The 18,661-nt window shown below is 41.0% G+C and overlaps 1 protein-coding gene across 1 annotated transcript in view; it reads left to right on the top strand.

Moving 5' to 3' along the window:
* The first annotated feature begins 4,415 nt into the window (after positions 1-4,415).
* G2e3 (G2/M-phase specific E3 ubiquitin protein ligase) overlaps positions 4,416-18,661 on the top strand; it is a 42,020-nt gene continuing 27,774 nt past the window's right edge. The window contains 4 exon segments of the mRNA XM_055608616.1: positions 4,416-4,492; positions 10,438-10,478; positions 12,490-12,587; positions 15,315-15,416. Of these exon segments, the coding sequence (XP_055464591.1) occupies positions 10,442-10,478; positions 12,490-12,587; positions 15,315-15,416 (237 nt within the window). The 5' untranslated portion in view covers positions 4,416-4,492; positions 10,438-10,441.

The raw sequence follows: 18,661 nt of genomic DNA, 5'->3' as shown, positions 1-18,661 counted from the left end.
ATGGACTTACAGAATGCCTTATCCACCAACATGGTATTCCATGTAGTATTGCTCCTGACCAAGGACCTCACTTCACAGCCAGAGAAGTGAGATGGTGGGCCCACAGTGGTGGAATCCATCGGTCTCACTGTGTTCTCCACCATCCTAAACAGCTGGCCTGATAGAAAGGTGGGATGGCCTTTTGAAGACACAGTTACAGTGCCAATTAAGCGGCAGCAGCCTGGAGAGCTGGGGCAAGGTTCTATAGGAGCAGCTTAAGCTTTGAATCAGTGAACAAGATATGGTATGGCTTCTCCAGTAGTCAGGATCCATGGCTCCAGGAATCAAGGGATGGAAAAGGAAATAGCTGTGGCAGGATATCTGATCCCCAAATTGTGAACTGTAAAAACTTGTCTATTGTTTGGTATGGTTAAGCCCTAACACACACTTTTAATCCAAGAGCTCTCTGTATAACAGATGTAATAAAGTCAACCCTAGGTCAAGAGGTGGAGCAAGAAACCAGCTAACAGGATTAAAGAGTAGGAGGGACTTTGACTTTAAGACAGCGTCAAGAAGAAGCAAGGCTATTAGCTCAAGCTGGCTTTAGCTTAGGCTTTGGCTCTCTGGCTTTTCCGGCTTTGAACTAGCAAGCCTTTGGCCTTGGGTTTTTTGGCCTTTTCCTCCTGGGCTGTGAGTTGAGCCTTTTGGGTTTTTTCCATCTGGATCTGAGCTGAAAAGAAAGATCAACTTTCTCTGCCTCTCTGAGCTAGCAGGTTTTCACTCCAGCATCTGGCTCCTGTGTCTTTATTGGTAAAATAGAACGGGTGGTATTTTCATCATTGTTTATAACAACAATTAGCTTTATTCAATCACCCCACATGATCCACTAGAGAAATTTTTGTTCCTGTTCCTAAGACCTCAAGTTCTGCTGGCCTAGAAGTTTTGGTTACAGAGCTGAAAATCCTCCTGTCAGGAGTCAGAACAAACATTCCTTTGAACTGGAAACTCAGACTTCTCCTTAGCTACTTTGAACTTTTGATGCCCTTAAGCCAACAGGCTGAGAAAGGAGCAGCAAGCAGAGTTAGGAGGGGTGATTGGTCCAGATTACCATGCGCAAACTGGATTGCTCCTTCGTGGTGTAGGTAAGAACACGAAGGTCTGAAGTGCAGATCCTTTGGGCCATCTCTTGGTGCTACCATAACCTGTGGTTAAAGTCTATGGGAAACTACAACAGCCTAAGCCAGGCAGGACGACAAAGGGCACCGAGCCTTCAGGAATGAAGGTAAAAGTCACTCCTTCAGGCAATGAGCAAGAGCTGCTGAAGTGCTTGCAGAAAGTGGAGGAAATTCAGAATGGGCAGTATAGGAAGGCAGTTACCAGGTAAGACCACGTGACCAGTTGCAGAAAAGGGGATTACAATTGGTGTGTTTCTGCTGTGTATTTTGTTAAGAATGCGTTCATACAATACTTGCTTTCTTTCCTCAATTTTTTATCATGTGATGTAACATCAATTAAAAGAATCTCAATGCTTATCATATTTAAGATACTAAAAGGACATTGCCTCCTATTCTAAATTTATAATGTGTTTGCAGTTGTATGAGGGACAGTTATATCATATTAGGAATAGTTATGACCTGCTTAAATCTATAATGTATTTGCGATTGTACCAGAAATAGTTATATTATGGTAAGGTTTTATGTCCTGGTTTTTGTTTTCATTTGGAAATTAGTTGGCAAGGCGTGACTCTGTGATAATATCTTGGTTGTCAACTTGACTATATCCGGACTAACTTAAAACTGTGAGGGACAGCTGCTTAATTTGAAGAGGGAAAACTACTTCTAATCAAGATCTTTGAGGTAGGAGGACACACCTTTAATTCAGATCTTAAACCAACATCTAATCTGGGCCATGCCTTCTGCTGGAAGCCTCAGGACACAGAAGAAGGAGGCTTTTTCACTTTTCCTGCTTTCTGCCAAGTCCATTTCTTCACTGACATTAGAGCCTACTTCTTCCAGATTCCACGGGACATCCAGCCTTACGGACTGAGCAACTATTGGATTCTTGGACAGGCAGCCACTGTTTTGCATTAGCTGGACTTTCAGCCTGCAAGTCACTCTAATAAATTCCCTTTCTACAGAGATTCACTCTATAAAGTCTGTTAGTCTAGACTAATACAGAGAGTATCTTCAAAGTAATCCGAAAACACTCACCTTTTCGGATATTTTTTTTCCCCTATCACTGTAAGAAACTAGGAGTTGGACAGACTACCTGGTTGGCAGACAGGTAGTGAGCAGGACCTTGGGGAGTTAAGGTGGCAGATTTACAGAACAGCAGGTTTCCTCCACACCTTGCTGCCTTGAGACAGCTTAAAACAAAGGCCTTGTGGGCTTCCGTCGCCCACCTGCTGATGGGCTGGCTCAACTACTTTAATGCAGGATTAAGACTAATTATGCAACTGTGGTGGACCAATCAACTACCCCAGCTTTTTTCAAACTGGCCAACTCTACATTGGGTGGAGGAAAACTCTTGAGAAACTTAAAAAACAGAAACAAACAAACCAGCCCTAGAGAAGAGACTAAATTTTTGGCTTCTGGAGTTGCAGTCCAGCCTCCCACCGGGTCTACTTTGCAGAGGGTCTTTTTCTTTGTGTCTACTGAATGCATCTATTTCTGTATCCCCAGTAACTGCCCTTTCTTAACACCTGGTTCTGTCTGCTGCTGACTGTGGTGCTGAGATTTTTCTGATGCTACCTGTTATGCTCAAGATTTTTCCTGCCTTTTAATTCTTTCACCGGCAGAGAAAATGAACCGATCAAGAGCTCTAGTGTGTTTATGCTTAGCAAACACTTAATAGACTTACACTGTTTATCTAAGAATATTTAACTTTGCTTGAAGGTCAGAGTGAGAATTTTAATTCCTGTGAGAGATAAAAGTTACTGGAGAGAAAGTGCAAAGGATTGTAAAATACATAGAAAAAATATATTTAATGGGTATATATTAATGGGAAACATTAGTGAAATATAGAAATGACAAAATATGCAGCTATATTGTTTTTAATTAATTTATTTTTTATTGATTACAGTTTGTTCACTTTGTATCCCAGCTGTAGCCCCGTCCTCCAGCCCCTCCCAGTCCTACTTTCCCTCCCTCATGTCCTCCCATGCCCCTCCCCAAGTCCAGCTACATTATTCTTACTTTTTGTTTTCCTTTTATGTGCTTGGGTGATATGCCTGCGTGCGTGCATATCATGTGTATTCAGTACCTGAGAAGACCAGAAAAAAAAACAGGTCCCCTGGAACTCAAGCTGTAGGCCATTTCATGCGTGCTGGGATTGAACCCAGGACCTCTAAAGGAGCAGTCAGTGCTGCTGATCAAGTCTCCAGCCCCTCAATCACTGATGTAAGCAGCCTAGCCAACAATCACACATTCATTTGCCCCGCCTGTTGCTCTATTCAGAATGTGTTCAATTTGCTAACAATTTTCTTTTAAAAAGCAACTGGCAGTGTCAAATACTCTGAATCTGAAGATTCAGCGGCTTGTAACAGTTTAAGAAACCCTCCCTCTTTGGCCCTCCCCATTGGCCAACCTCACTGACAGAAAAGATTAGTAGTTTGCAATGCCTCCCCGAACCTTTGTATCGCCACACATTTGCACAGATATACTTCAAAAGAGGGGTATTACTCAGTCCTTCTAAAGTTCACTTCTCGGTGTTTGACCATCTACTGATTCTGAACTTTGAACACCTTCAGTATTAGTATATAAAACCCTAAAGCATCATAATTTAATATTTTTCACTGGTGAACATATTATTTCCCATTCCCCACTGTTAAAAACGTTACATCAGTTAAAAAAAAATAACTTTCTCCCTTCGTGCCAGGCATCTGGAATCCAAGTACCTAGATTCTAGGAATCCAGCAAACTTTCAAGTTGTGTTTTGAAAGGCGCCGAGGTTTAAATCCGCGTAGTCCGGAGTTAGCTGACCAGCTAATTCCAGCTATCCGGTTTACAGCTTCTGCCGCCTGCCTAAGGAGCCACAACCTTTGTGTAAGGTTTTAAACCTCTCAGTTGTAGCCCTTCAGGATACACTGGGGTTATCCCGGAGTCGCTAAAGGAAACCGGCGTCCCAGAGCTAGGGAGGCATCTCCTCGGACAATGGGCAATTGTGATGCAACATAATCCCTACGGAAGAGGGCAGCGAGATTACGCGATCATTAGCATGCGCGAACTATTTTCGCTGGGCAGCCTGCTGGCTGGTGCGTGCGGCCGTCTCCGGGACGTGCCGAGCAGAGGGTTGTTTCTCTGCCGGGTCCGCGCGCCCGCCCCTGCACACAACCCTAAATTCTCGGCTTCCCGGGGGTGGGGCGGAGCAGCCGCGTCTTCCGGGTCGCAAACGGAAGTGGGCGAATTTGAATTCTGCGAGCCGTTGGATGGGGCCGAGCGGGGTGGGCGTCCAGCAGCGCTGCGCGGAAGGCGAGTGGCACCGCTGCGACCCCGGGACTCCAGCTCCGCGCCTGGTGAGGACGCGGCGGGGGGACGGAGGGCCCCGGGAGGCCGGGGGGGCGCCGCGGCTCCTTCCCGCGCCGGGCGCCGCCGAGCGCTGCCGAGCGCCTAGGCGGAGGCGCTCGCCCGGGGTGCTCGCTCGGCGTGGTCCCAGTTGTGCGCTGAGAAGTGACAGCCTTGAAGTGCCTCGTGGGGATTTAGGCTGAAATCCGAGTCTCCTTTGTGTTTAAAACCGGGGTATTTTTCTTTCACGCTTTGACAGTTCTCGTGCACCGCAAAAATCTGAGCCCTTTGCTGGTCTGAAGTGGCTACAGTCGCGGCGGTGGCTCACAGCTGCAATTTTGATAACAATGGGGGTACGGCCTCGTTGTCCCCCTCCTGCCTATTCAGCTCTTCCTTCCTTGCCCGACCTTGTTCGAGTTATTTTAGAGGAACCCGGTGCATCAAGAATTGAGTTTGCTAAGAGCGTTTTTGTTTGGGTTTTCTTTTTGTTCATCTTTTATGATGAACTGGACTCTCACAAACCCCTACAAAAACCTATACCGTTTCGAGTTGCTTAGATGTGCACGTAGCTGTAAACTTTCCAAAGAAGTAAACTTTCAAAAGAAGTTCTGTATTTCGCCTTATTGAAAACTGTCAGGTTGATCTTGTGCAACTGAGTAATGTGTCATCGGAATATATAAATATCATTTTTAAATGGCACTTTGCTCCTCCATTCCTGCCAGTAAATGTTGTTTTTAGCATTCACCAGGTAGAAAGCATTTAAATAGCACGGTCATTGAAATGAAAGCGTTCCTCAAGACCCCCGCAAAGATCCCGGCTCTCTTTTCCAAAGAGTGCAAATCACCGTGCTAGCTTCATACACCAGCAAGTGTACGTGCCAGCATAGTCACCTGTTCTAGATTTTCAGTATCCTAATGTGTTTTGCTCCTAGGCTCTTCCTTTGTTTTTCTTTTACCCCGTCAACAAGTGTCACACCCCTATAAGGGCTCCCTGAATGCCCATGCCGGTACCCAAACTTTTCTAACTCCTAGAAGGTGGATTTGACTAACTGCGTTTTAGCAGAAAAGTTAGAGTTTTAAAAACATGGTCTTCCTAGAAAAGCCTGGTAATATATTGATTAAAGACATACATCTAGAACCAGACTTCTTGTTTAGAATTCCCATCACTACTACCTCATGGCTGTGTGACCTTGACTGGGGAGGCTGTCTAACCTTCCTGATTCAAGTCTCTTAATTGTATAATGGAGATAAAGACTTCCTTGTGGGATTACTGTGGGAATTTAAAGGACTAGTACGTGTGTATGATGCGTGGTAAATGAGAGCCGATGTCTAAAATATAACTACTAACATGGTACAACCATAGTACACAGATTTTCATTAAACTTTACAATGTAATAAAAGTGAAGATCAGAAACTAGATTTAACTAGAGCATTATTGTGTGTGTTTGTGTGTGCACGTGCGTGTGCTTTATGAGTAGAGGCATTTCAGTCCATTCCATAGAGACCAAGAGAACCTGTATCCTGGGGATTGTCAGTTGTGAGTCAGTTTTTTCCTCTTACCCTGTTCGCTCCAGGAGTCAAATGCAAATTCCTTTACCAGCTGAGCCATCTTACTGTCCTAAAATAAAAGTTTTTGCAAGTAGCACTTCCTGTCTCATACTGCAGTCTTCAGCTTCTGTTTTGTAAAAATTTCCAATGTTTTTCCTTTTTATTCAATATATGATTCAAATTTCAGCTTTCTTTTTTAAAAAAAGTTCTTTGCATCCTGGTTCCAGACAGTCTGATTCTTAACTGTTATCAAGTGATACACAGTCTGTAAACATCACAAATGTGAGAAATAAATACTGAAATAATCCCTGAAGAAGTTTCAGATAAGAAAAAAAGACAGGTATTTGTTCGGATTCATGATATATCAGGTGCAAATACACATTTTATGTTCACATTTTCTCACTCAAGCCTGATAACGGTTTTATTATCCCTATATTAAGATAAACCGAGGTACCACAATATTTAATCAATTTTAAAATGTATTTGCTAATGTTTGATGCTGTTTGTGAAAATGTGTGATGTGCACAGTATAATTAATGAGTATGTGAGAACTAAAAAGTAGAAAAGTTTGCTGTTTACTTATAAACTTAAGACCTAACTATCTTGCCTACATTCTTTACTGTAAAAACCTGTTCAATAATGTTGGGCCAGCCTTATAAAGACCAGTGGGTTGGGTTATCATACACTATTCCACTATCAGATACCCACCTGCTGAGAAATTGATACATAGTTTTGAATCAGAGCTTATGTACCTGACACAAGCCTAGAAGTAAATCATTCACTTCAAATTCTTGAAATTTAGAGACGGAATACTACAAGATTTTGGAGTGTAAGCTGCAGGGATCTTTTTGTATGTTAAGGCGACACTGAACATGAACAGTGGTCCAATATGTAGACACCAAGAGAACCTGTTTCCTCGGGGTCAATACACAGCTGGGCACAGTGGCACACGCCTGTGATCCCAGCACTCAGGCAGAGGCAGGCAGGTTTCTGAATTCAAGGCCAGCCTGGTCTACAAAGTGAGGCTAGTCCAGGGCAACCAGGGTGGTAATTCAGTTAGGAAACAGTAAACTTCATAATGAAATGCATTTTAGTGATGATATTCCATTGTACAAATGAGCTCCAGTGTTTAAATCCATTCGTCTGCTGATGCATATTTAGATCACTTGTGGGATTTTAGCCACCACAGAAAAAGCTACTTTCACATTTGTGTGCAGTTAATATGCTGTTATCCAGTATGATAGAAACAGTTGTACACTTAACAATTTCTCGGTAAAATTGACATGAAGTTAGCCTTTGTAAATATGCACTTCAGTGACAGTAAATTTATAAAGTAAGGCCACCACCTCTGCCTGGTTAAAAAAAAAACACAAGAGAAAAGGTGGCTGAGGCTTCCAGCCTGGTCCCCAGTGGCCTCCCTTTTCAGAGACGACTGATTTTATGTCTCTCCTATCAAATTGTCTTAATCTTTTATTTCTATTTTTGTTACTTTGGCTAAGAGTGTCAATCATAATTTCAATCAATATTTCAAAAATAATTTCTTTGTGACTCTTGTATTAGTTTTTTCTGTTCATTATTTCTGTTTGCTACTTTGGCACTTTGTCTCTTTGTTTTCCAAGTCTTTGAAGTGATTGAATTCTCTCTGGTTTTAATAATGTTAGCATTCATAGCCATGAACTTTCCTCTGCTTTTACTGTTTCTCTTTTAGGGACCAGTGACTCCCACAGGTCTCAGAGCCACCAAGCTAAAGCCAGTCCTGCTTTTACTGTTTCTTTTATGTACATTGGTGTTTTGCATGCATGTATGTCTGTGTGAGGGTGTTGGATCCCCTGAAACAGGAGTTAAAGACAGTTGTAAGCTGCCATGTTAGGAATTGAACCCCTGGGCCACCAGAAGGCCAGCCAGTGCTCTTAAGCACTGAACCAACACTCCAGCCTTTCATTTTCACTTGATTGTAAATTTGTGGGGGTTTTTTGTTGTTGTTTCTTGAGACAGGGTTTCTCTGTGTAGCCCTGGCTGTCTAGGACTTGCTTTGTAGACCAGCCTGGCCTATAACTCACAGAGATCCACCTGTCTCTCCCCAAGGACTGGGATTACAGATGTGTACCACCATGCCCAGCTGATTGTAATTTTTTAAATTATTTAAAGTGTTTAAATTTCTTCAAGTTCATCAGTGATCTAGTAATTAAGAGAGTATACTGCTCAATCACAATTTATGATTTCTATTCTTTTATTATGATCTGATCAAATACAAGAAATTTTTTGTATGTTTTCGTGTTCTTCCAATCTTTTTGAAGAATAATCTGTTCGTTATACTCACTCATACACACACACACACACACACACACACACACACACAAGAAAATTAAAGAAGCTAATTGTTGTTTACCACCTTACCTTCGGATCCCACCCAAGTCTTTTCTAAGATTTGTTGATGTATATGAGTGTTTTGTCTGTGTGTATATGTCTGTGTACCACATGCATGTCTGGTGCCTATGGAGGTCAAAAGAGGACATTGGGTTACCTGGAACTGGAGTTAGAGGTGGTTGTGAGCTACCATACGGGTGTTAGGAACTAAACTTGGGGTCTTTGGCAAGAATAGTGTCCTTAACTATTGAGCCCTCTAGCAGATCTTAACGCATGTTAAGAAAGACTGTATTATTTGTATTTTCTAGAAATGAGACCTCACTATGCAGTCTTGGCTGACCCAGAGCTCACTGTGTAGACCAGTGGCTAGACATGGACTCAGAAAGCCACCTGCCTCTACCTCTTAAGTGCTGTTACTAAAGACAGGAATGATCATGTCTAACCAAGATACACTTCTAGAATTCCTATTTTAGATCTGTGATCCAGTTTTTAGTTTCTGATATATTTCTGAATCTGTTTTCAGTTATTTTGTTGCTGCTTCTGCTTCTGATAAGTTTTCTGGAGCTAGGAATCTATATTCCTCTGCATACATTGTAGCAGGGCATTCTATTTTGTTTCTAATTCTGATGTCTTAATTGAGTTGTGTTTTTTTTTTTCTAGACAGGGTTTCTCTGTGTAACAGCCCTGTTTGCCTCCCTGAGTGCTGGGATTACCGGTGTGCACCTTGGAAAATTTTACCTTTGCCAGGGTCAAACTAGTTTTTCTCATAGAACATAAATGTTTTTGTTGGGTTTTTCTGTATGGAAGTCAGTGTTTATTTTTTCCTCCAGAACAAGAAGTCAGTGTTTTAATGCATTTATTGCTTAGACCATCAATTCTGGAGTTTTATTACCATGCTTTCTTTGTTGGGTAGCCCTTAGGTGAAATGGGAGGGAATTTGGCATACTTCGTTATATTATCCACTATTGCCATCTCTCAGTCTTCTCTGAAACTTGGTTTAAAACAAAAACCATCATAGTATCTGTGGATGAGGTTTGGGCTCCCCTCAGGGCCTCCCTGAAGTGGCTCTCAGACTTTCTCACCAGAAGACTAAGCTAGATATGGGAGTGTGTGCTTATGTCCTAACCCTCACATCTAAAGTAGAAATGTCCATTCCATACTGAGCGGACCTCTTGAGGAAGTGTCTTGGAAGTTCTTGTCACCTGGCAACAAGCTTCTTCCAGACATGACAAGAGCAAAAAGAGAGTCACATTTTCTTTTCTATCAGAGTATACGTGATTTGAGCACTGCTGTCTGATGATGTTGGCAAGTTCACCAGCCACAGCAGAAACTAAGAAAGGTTGAGTGGCACTGCTACTCATGTCATTTTTTCCCTTCCTAAATAGTGAACAAATTTTCAAATATTAAATATAAAGTGTTCTATATAGGAGTTAAGAGTTCTGCACAAACTGTCCTAACATAGCAAAAGAAAGAGAAAAAAAAGAGGTGTTTAACACATTATTAATTTGTAGATTAATATAAGTATGAGGAGATTTTATTTTCATTGGTTTTTGTTTTACTTTCTTTTCTTTTTAGCCAATATTTGAATATGTCCTGGCAGTTCATTGCTGTGTAGGACTTTTTGGTGCACTGTGGGACATTCCACATTTAAATGTTTCAATAATCTTGGCATGGTGACACATACCTGTAATCCCAGCACTCAGAGAGGCAGGGGCTCACAGAGGATGTCTGTGAGTTCGAAGCTAGCCTGGTCTGCAAAGTGACAGCCAAGGCTACACAGAGAAACCCTGTCTCGAAAAACCAAAACAACAAAACAAAAATAAACGAGTGTTTTAATAATTAAATATTCTTTCTAATACCCTCAAATTCTACCACCCTTCTTGAATTATTATTTGTTCAAAAAGTGAGGAAATTAGTACTGTACTACAGTATGGAATGATTATATATGATTTGATTATAATTATGTACTAACCGAATTTAATAAAAATGGTTAATGTGAGATTTTTGAAATTAAGATATTATTATGTTTTTATTTTTCCTAGTAAAATGAATGAAAATAAACCAGATAATTCAAAAAATCTTGGTGAGTAACTGTATGTAAAATACTTTTATTACAATAAAATCCATTTAGAATGCTATTCAGCCAGTAAGAATGAATATTTTGATGCATGCTTAGTTAATATGTTCTATTAAAGCGTAATGATTTTGTTCATTTCCACAAACTAAATTTGCTGTATGAAGAAATTTTGCCAGATTTATATATTTTTGTGATTTATAAAATATGATTTGAATCTGAATAAATTATTTAATTTTTAATGGTTTTCCTTTGATAAATGAGTACAATGTAAGCAATAGACAATTTTTTTAATGGAAAAGAAAATTCCTAAGTTACTTGTTTTCTTTATTATAAACATTATCTGTTAACTTGTCACCATGAATGATGAGGAACTTAAATTATTACTACATACTTGTGTCTGTATACACTACTGCAGTTCGGCTTTGGGGGGCTTTTATTTGTTTTGTTTTGAGACAGAATCTCACTATGTTTATCCCTGACAGCCTACAACTCTATGTAGACCAGGCCAGCCTTGAACTTAACAGAAATCCACCTGACCCTGCCTCACTTGTACTGGGATCAGTGTGTGCCCAGCTCATTCTCTTTTGTTCTTGACAGAGGTCATCTCATTGAATCTTGAACTCCCGTATTTGGCTCAGCTGCCTGGCAAGGAATCCAGGTTTCTGCCTCGTTGGCACAGGAATCATAGATATGCACAGCTGAGTCCAGCTTTGTATAGGGGCTGGAGATATTCAAACTTAGGTGTTGAGGCTTGCGTGATGAATGTCAGCTGAGCCGTCCTTCCCCAGTTATCTTACCAGCCTCTTCATGGTCACCTGTAGAGCGTCTGTTGACTCCACCGTAGTTTGAACAAGGAAGTTTGCTCCTACCAAGCCCTCTACCTCCACATACCTATGATCTTTTCTTTTTCTACCTCCTGACTTTGTATCAGCAATGTCAATAGTTGGACATTTTTTGGTGATTTATGTAATACCATTGTACATTTGCTGAAGTATAGTCTTAACTCTGACTTATTTACTTTCCTCGCAGATGCCTCTATTTTTACTTATATCAATGTGCTTAATAGAAACTAGTATTTATTTGCTGTGGTAAATGGTAATTTTAACAGTAAATATAGTGAAGTAGAACAATTTTACTGATTTTTAAGTAGTCAGCTATAAAAATGAAAAAGTAGTCTGTTATAAAGATGAATACTTGAAATGGAATGTCTGGTGCCTTCAGGGCCCTTTCTTTGCTCAAGGTCTTTGTAACGTTTCGGGATCCTTCAGCAGTCAGCGTGTGCTTTTCTTAGATCTTTGTTGAGCAGTGCCATGGCCATGGGTACGCAAATGGCTCCCCGTGTTCTGCAGTACATATGTGAGCTTCTCATAAGAACCTTTTCCTCTGTAGATCCATTCTTCCCCACTTCTCTTCAAGCTTTTTTGGGGTACCAGCTCCTTGCCCTAGACTTTTGCAGCTGCTGTTTTTGTTTTAACCCTAAGAAAATTCTGCTAATAAAATAAGCAGGCATCTGACCCCAGCCTTTACAGAGCTACCACATAGCTCAAACCAGAATCACATTTATTTGGGAATGAGGTCTGTGTTACTTCCTTTTAGACCAGTAGTCTGTAACCATAGACTTCACCTAAGGCCGCTCTTGACCGAGGCAAAGGTCAGCAGCTGGAGATGGGCAGCAGTGGGCACAGCACTCATCACGCTAGCCTGAATGCCTGCGTTCAGGTCTCCAGAACTCATAAAGCTGGGCATGGCTGTAATCCTAGTGTTCCACAAGGAGATGTGAGGCGGGGAGCGCATGAGTCAGCTAGCGGTGTCCAGCAGCAAACAGCAGAAGGTGCCTTGTCTTAAGCAAGGTGCAAAGGGAGAACGGAAACACCTGTGTTTGTTTTTTGACCTCCATATTTGTACTGTGGCCACTGTTTAGACACTTGTATACACATACATCAAAGGAGCACTAATTCTATGAATTATTTTGTAATTTTTAAGATATATTGTATATTTACTTTCTTTTTGCTATTAGCTTGTATTTTCTGTCGAAGAAATGATGACTGTCCCAACAAATACGGAGAAAAGAAAACTTACGAGAAATGGAATTTAAGTGTGCATTACTACTGTTTGGTAAGTACACCTTAGTTCTAGAAGTGTGTTCTAAGAAGTTCAATGACACGAATGTCTAAGAATTAGGGAAAGCATTTAACTTCTGAAACTTTTTTTCATCTATATAAAATAGGACTTTAATATCAGATTTTAAGATTCTTGAGATCACAGGTAAGACTCATCTTTACCTGTTTGATTTTACTTAACTATTAGAAACAGGAGAGGATGCTCACATCTGTGAGGGGAGTATCTTTATCACTTTGTTTCCTTTGTTGTTAGTGATAAGTCACAGAAAAGACCAGTTTGAAGGTTCAGGGAGTAGAAGAAAAGTGTTTTATTTCACAGAGCACCGGGAAGGAAAAGCTGTGGCTGAAGGCAAGGAAAGGAGTAAAAAAGGAAACAGGTGTGGGACCAGCGAAGAAAGACTTCCCCAGAGATCTTCCTCCTCGCTGTCGTCCTCAAATTTCAGAGTCTGAAATGAAACAAATTCCTGGCACATTTGATCTTAGTGTGCTAAGGCTACATTGTATTTGAAACCAAGATAGTTTATTTTTATTTTTTTTTAGCTGCTTTAGAAATTATTCTGAAATTTAACAGTAAAGCAACATTTATTTTCTGAATAGTTATAGCTAAGTTGTAAATGTGATTTTAATTTTGATGTTATCTAGATAAATCTGCAAGGCTGGAAGCCCTCCCTCCAGTGGCTTGCTCACATGCTTTCAGCCACAGAAACTTCTCACCATTGACAAGGGTCATGGCTCTTCCTTTTTAGGCTTCTTAGTAGGACTGCTGGATTCTCTCAGTAATTTATAAGAGGCAGGGACACAGGCAGGAATGCAGGCAGGCAGGCTGACCCTAGATGAACCATCACCTAGGCAGTTTTGACATATCACTCTCATTTCTGCTTTTTGTCTGTGTTACAATGGAGTTAATTTTGTACTGTATTAAAGGGGAAGGAAAACTAAGCCCCACTTCTTGAAGGAGAATCAGTAAATTCGTCAGCATATCTTTAAACCCAACTTCATCCGTGCTGTTGAACTTAGTTCAGGACTTTCCTTGGGAGCCATCGAAATTATTGGTGATACTGTAGACAGCAGTTGTCCCAGACACTGTGCGCTAGTTTCTTTTCCTGTTGCTGTGATGAAATGCCCTGAAAAGGGCAACTTGAAGGAGACAGATTGTATTCTGGCCCCCAGTTCAGGCCACAATCCATTCTGGTGGGGAAATGACAATGGTCGGGCTCGAGGGACAGATCATATTGCATTGTGTGATAAGAAGCAGAGAACCCATGTGTGCTGTTCAGCTCTTCTCCATCGAGAGAATGGCAGCCCTCAGAGTGGACAGCTAGCTGTTCCCATCTAGTCAACGCAATCAACATAACCCCAGCACACTCTGTTGCTGACAGTTGACACTAGCCATTATGCTCTGTGAGTCCAGTATTGTAGTTTAGGCTGTGCCCTAAGAGAACCTGCCACTGGACTCTGTTTACTTTGTAACAAAAGGAAATATTTCCACTTAACCTTTTTTTTTTTATGAAGAATTATAATTTTTTTCTATTAGTCAATAGGTTTTTTTTCTTATACTTAATTCTTAGACAACTATGTGCTAGTTATATTCAAAATTTTTGTTGAGACTAAAACAAACTTTACTAATTGCAAATTCTACTTTTATTTAACTTTGTTATTTAGCCTATCTAGTGATAGTAACATTTTCTTTATAGTCTGGCTTTTATTAATATAATACTTCTAAAGAGTACTGTTGAGTCACCGTTTATTGCTGTGACTAAGACAACTTTTTTTTTCCCCAAGACAGACTTTCTCTGTGTAATCCTGGCCATTTTAGAACTCACTTTGTAGACCAGGCTGGCCTCCCAACGTAGAGATAACCTGCCTCTACCTCCTGAATGCTGGGGTTTAAGGCATGTGCCTCCTAAGAGAGGGCATTTAAAAAAAAATTTTTTTTATTGTTTTATTTTACTTATATGGCGTTCTGCCTCCATGTTCTGCCTGTGTGAGGTTGTCAGATCTCCTGGAACTGGTATTACAGACAGTTGTGAACTGCCTTGTAAATGCTGGGATTTGAACCAGGGTCCTTTGAAAGAGCAGCCAGTGTTCTTAACCTCTGAGCCAGCTCTCCAGCCCCCAGAGAAGGCATTTAATTGGAAGCTTGTATGCAGTTTCATTTTGTCCATTGCTGTCATGACAGTGAACATGGCGACAAGCAGGTGTGCTGAAGAGCTACATCCTGACAGGACATCAGAGAGACACCGGCATGGGCTTAAAACCTCAGAGCCTATCCGCAGCGACATAACACACTTCCTTCCTCCAGGCCATACCTCCTAATCCTTGTAACCCTCTCACATAGCTCACTCTTTAGTGACTAAACTTGGAAAACATGCCATTCCTGCTTACACCACCACAAACACTGGCCCCATACTTAGCCCTGTTAAAGTTCTATTTTGTTACAAACAGTATGAAGTCCTTCAGTGCTGCCAGGGAGTGTAACTGACGGCTCTGCTCACCCCAGTGCTCGCCCTACTGTTACGACTGTTCTGTCCTCCATACCCCACCTCCTCCCACGCTGTTACTGAAATGTTACGGAAAGTCAGTCTTTGTGTGCACGCTGTTTATGTGCCTGCCCAATCAAGTGAGTTGCCCTTATTTGGCGATGGAAAATAGTAATGTATATATTTGTTAATCCCAACCGGTTTTCTTCGAATGTATTTTCTAATTGAGAATATATTCATAGTTAATGTCAAGTGGAATTTGGCAGAGAGGTAAAGAAGAAGAAGGAGTTTATGGCTTCCTGATAGAAGACATCAGGAAAGAAGTCAATAGAGCTTCCAAACTGGTGAGTAGTTTTATTCATCACACGAAGTACCACACGCGCGGCTAGTGTTTCTGTGGAAAGTTTCCTTCTCTCAGTTTCTGTATCAGAAATTCATGAGTGTAGTGTCTTATTCTAGTGGCTATTTTTAACATTTTTATATTTTTAAAAAGCGTTTAGTCTGCGCTGAATAAAAACTTTGATCAGGCGTTACCTTCTGATCATCATTTCTCTGACCTTCAGTTTTACTTAGTTTTAGTTTTAAGCCTACATGCTTTGTTCTTAATCTTTCTCCCCAACCCCTTCACTTTCTTACTCCCATTTATTTCATTAAAAATTATTTTTTTCATTAAAAATTATTTTATTGGCATATGTTAGTTATACATACTAATGAGTTCTGTAATTTTTGATACCTAATAATGTATTTTTTTGTATTTGCCTCCATTTACCTCTTACTCCTCTGGGTCCCTTTCCGCCCAGTTCTCTTTTATCTTCATATTGTTACTTACTCTTTATTTTTTTTTTATGACCTACTGAGTTTTATTGATTACATAAAGAATCCTGGGAGAAGATGCATGAAGAGCATTGGTGCCTTACAGTGGTAATACCATGGAAGAAAATGTCCCTCCCTCCCCCAGCAATTAACTCCCTGTAGATATTCAGAAAGGCATGGGACCTCTTGCCCAACCTCTCTCGCTGCAGTTGTCTGCCTAAGCAGTGTGGCATGGGGGACCTGTGAACTCATCTCTCTTCCCAGAATAGGGTGTTGGCAGGCCAGTGTAGTGTTTTTGTGCTGGTAATCTCAGCTGTACGAGGACAGGAACAGTGCTGTGCTCCAAAGGCACCGTCCACTTCACTCCTCCCTCTGGTCCTCATAGCCTTCATATCTGTGACAGTCTGTGAGCCTGCAAGAGCATACGACAGAAGTCATGTTAGATTGATCACTTATTTATTAAAGGAAGTCAGGACAGTAACTCAAAACATGGCAGGAACATCGGGCAGGAGCTAAGAATGCACGGGCCTTGGAGGAGTCTTCTTACTAGAGTACTCCTTATGGCTTGCCCATGCCTGCTTGTTTTTAATAGAAGCAAGCATCACCAGCCCAGGGTTGGGCCATCTAAGGGAGCCTACCATTATCAATCACTAATTAAGAAAATGCTTTTTTAGGTTTGTTACAGCTGGATCTTATGGAGACATTTTCTCAATGAAGGTTCCTTTTCCCTTAGCTTGTGTCAAGTTGACCTAAAACTAGCCAGCCCAATTCCCTTTCTACTTTTATTACACAAACATACAAATACACAAGTGTAGGATTCGCATATAAGAGGAAACATGCTACAGTATATATTTGAGTTTGGCTTGTTTTGTTTAATGCAGTGGCTTCCATTTCTATCTATTTTTGTGCCAATATCTGCAAGGAAAGAACTATAGTCTGTATTTGGTCTTAATACAAATAATGAAAATTGAAGATGGAAAACTTGGAAATACAAGATGTTCTTTCTTTTTTCTTTTCTTTTTTTTTTATGTTCTTTTCAAATAATGTGATACTAGAAACTGATTTCCATAGTAAACAGCTTAGGAAATGTGATAATTTATTAATTTGTTCAACTCGGGTCCAAGAGTGTTGAAATGTAATTCAGGAACTCAAAGGTTGTCACAGAAATGCTGAAGATTAATGACAAGAGTTAACTCAGTAGAGAGAAAACCTTTGATTCAAGTACCAAGTCTCGAGAGAGAGGAGCGACTGGCACAGAAGCCACAGATGACTGAGTTTGTGGTCCCTGCCGCCTCTAACAGCCAGGCACATGCTTCTCCCCTGCCACTGTAGTCTATGCTCAGTGCGGACAGTGAGGTGGATGGGGAAGCAAAGGCTTGCAAAGGACGTGCGTGAAAGAGCATGTATTTTAGTGGGGCAGTCACTTTTTAAGATGTGTTGTATAGAAGTGAGTGGTTAGCGTAAGGGGTTTGTAGTAAAGAAGAGGACCTAGGCCTCTAGAGAAGTGAGTGGTTAGCGTAAGGGGTTTGTAGTAAAGAAGAGGACCTAGGCCTCTAGAGAAGCACTGTCCGAATGGTTTGAGTAAACAAAGGACCAGGCAGGATCCTAGTGTCAAAATTCCTTAACCTCTGAATAACAGCAAGCTTGGAATTAAGGGTGGTCTCCCCTACAAGTTTTTATAGCTACCTAATAATATGTCTAAATCCTCCTAGTACACTGTGAACCTTTCAGGATATATTGAAGAAGAGTGCTCCCACCTTCCCACCTCTTTTCTCTTTTTTTTCCTTCTTTCCTTTCTCTCTCTCTCTCTCTCTCTTTTTTTTTTAAACTGTAGAGATCCTTGTTTCAGTTCATTGTTTAAGTTCACTGAGAGGCCTGTGGCCTGAGTGACCCGAGTGTTAGCAGTGAGACTGTAGTCACTGAATCAGTGGCCATTCCAAGGGTTCCAAGATCTGTTTGGGCTCAACTGTAGACTCTAGTTACTGTCTTTTTCTGCGTGTACCACTGTATAGTTAGTGACTTTGGCCTCATCTCCCAGGGTCGCCATAACAAATTATAGAAATGTAGCCCCTCACAAGTTTAGTGTGCTGTGTTATAAAACAGTGTCAGCAGAGTTGGAACTTGCTAAAGATTATGAAGTCAGCTCTTGTATTTCCCTCCTGATTGCTGTTCACAGCTTTTGATGTCCCTTGTCCGTGTTCGCATAATCCCCGGCTCTTCCTTTGTCTTCAGCCTGTTTTCTAAGTGTCTTGTGTTTTAAATCCACCTTTCCTTTCTTTTATAAAGACACTAATGATACTATTTCGAATGGCCTAAGTCTAGGATGATATCATCTTGAAACCTTGAAATAATTATGCCTGCGGAACTGTTTTCACCTCGGTTAATAGAGACTGGCTTTTTCTGAATTTTAATATCTCTTTGGTGATCACACTAGTTTGCTTTTTGGTTTTGTAAGAAGCAAATGACCAAAAGCAACTTGTTGAGTAATTTTTTCTTAAATTTCTATGACATAAGTCATCGTTGAGGGAAGGAACTCAAGACAGAAACTCTAGGGGCGGGAAATGAAGCAGAGAGTATAAAAGAATGCCGCTTGCTGGCTTGCTGCCCATGGCTTGCTCAGCCTGCTTTCCTGTCGCACGCAGGACCAGCCACAGCAGGCTCAGCCCCCACACACCAAGCACTGATTGAGAAAGTGCCCCCACAGACTTGCCTACAAGTCAATTTAATGAAGGCATTTTCTTTTTTTTTAAACGATTTTATTCATTCATTTATCTAT

The sequence above is a fragment of the Psammomys obesus genome, unplaced genomic scaffold (assembly GCF_907164565.1).
Source record: "Psammomys obesus unplaced genomic scaffold, mPsaObe1.curated_primary_1811, whole genome shotgun sequence".
Lineage (NCBI taxonomy): Eukaryota > Metazoa > Chordata > Mammalia > Rodentia > Muridae > Psammomys > Psammomys obesus.
The sequence above is the reverse complement of the archived record's forward strand: the minus strand, read 5'-3'. Positions and strand labels throughout refer to the sequence as shown.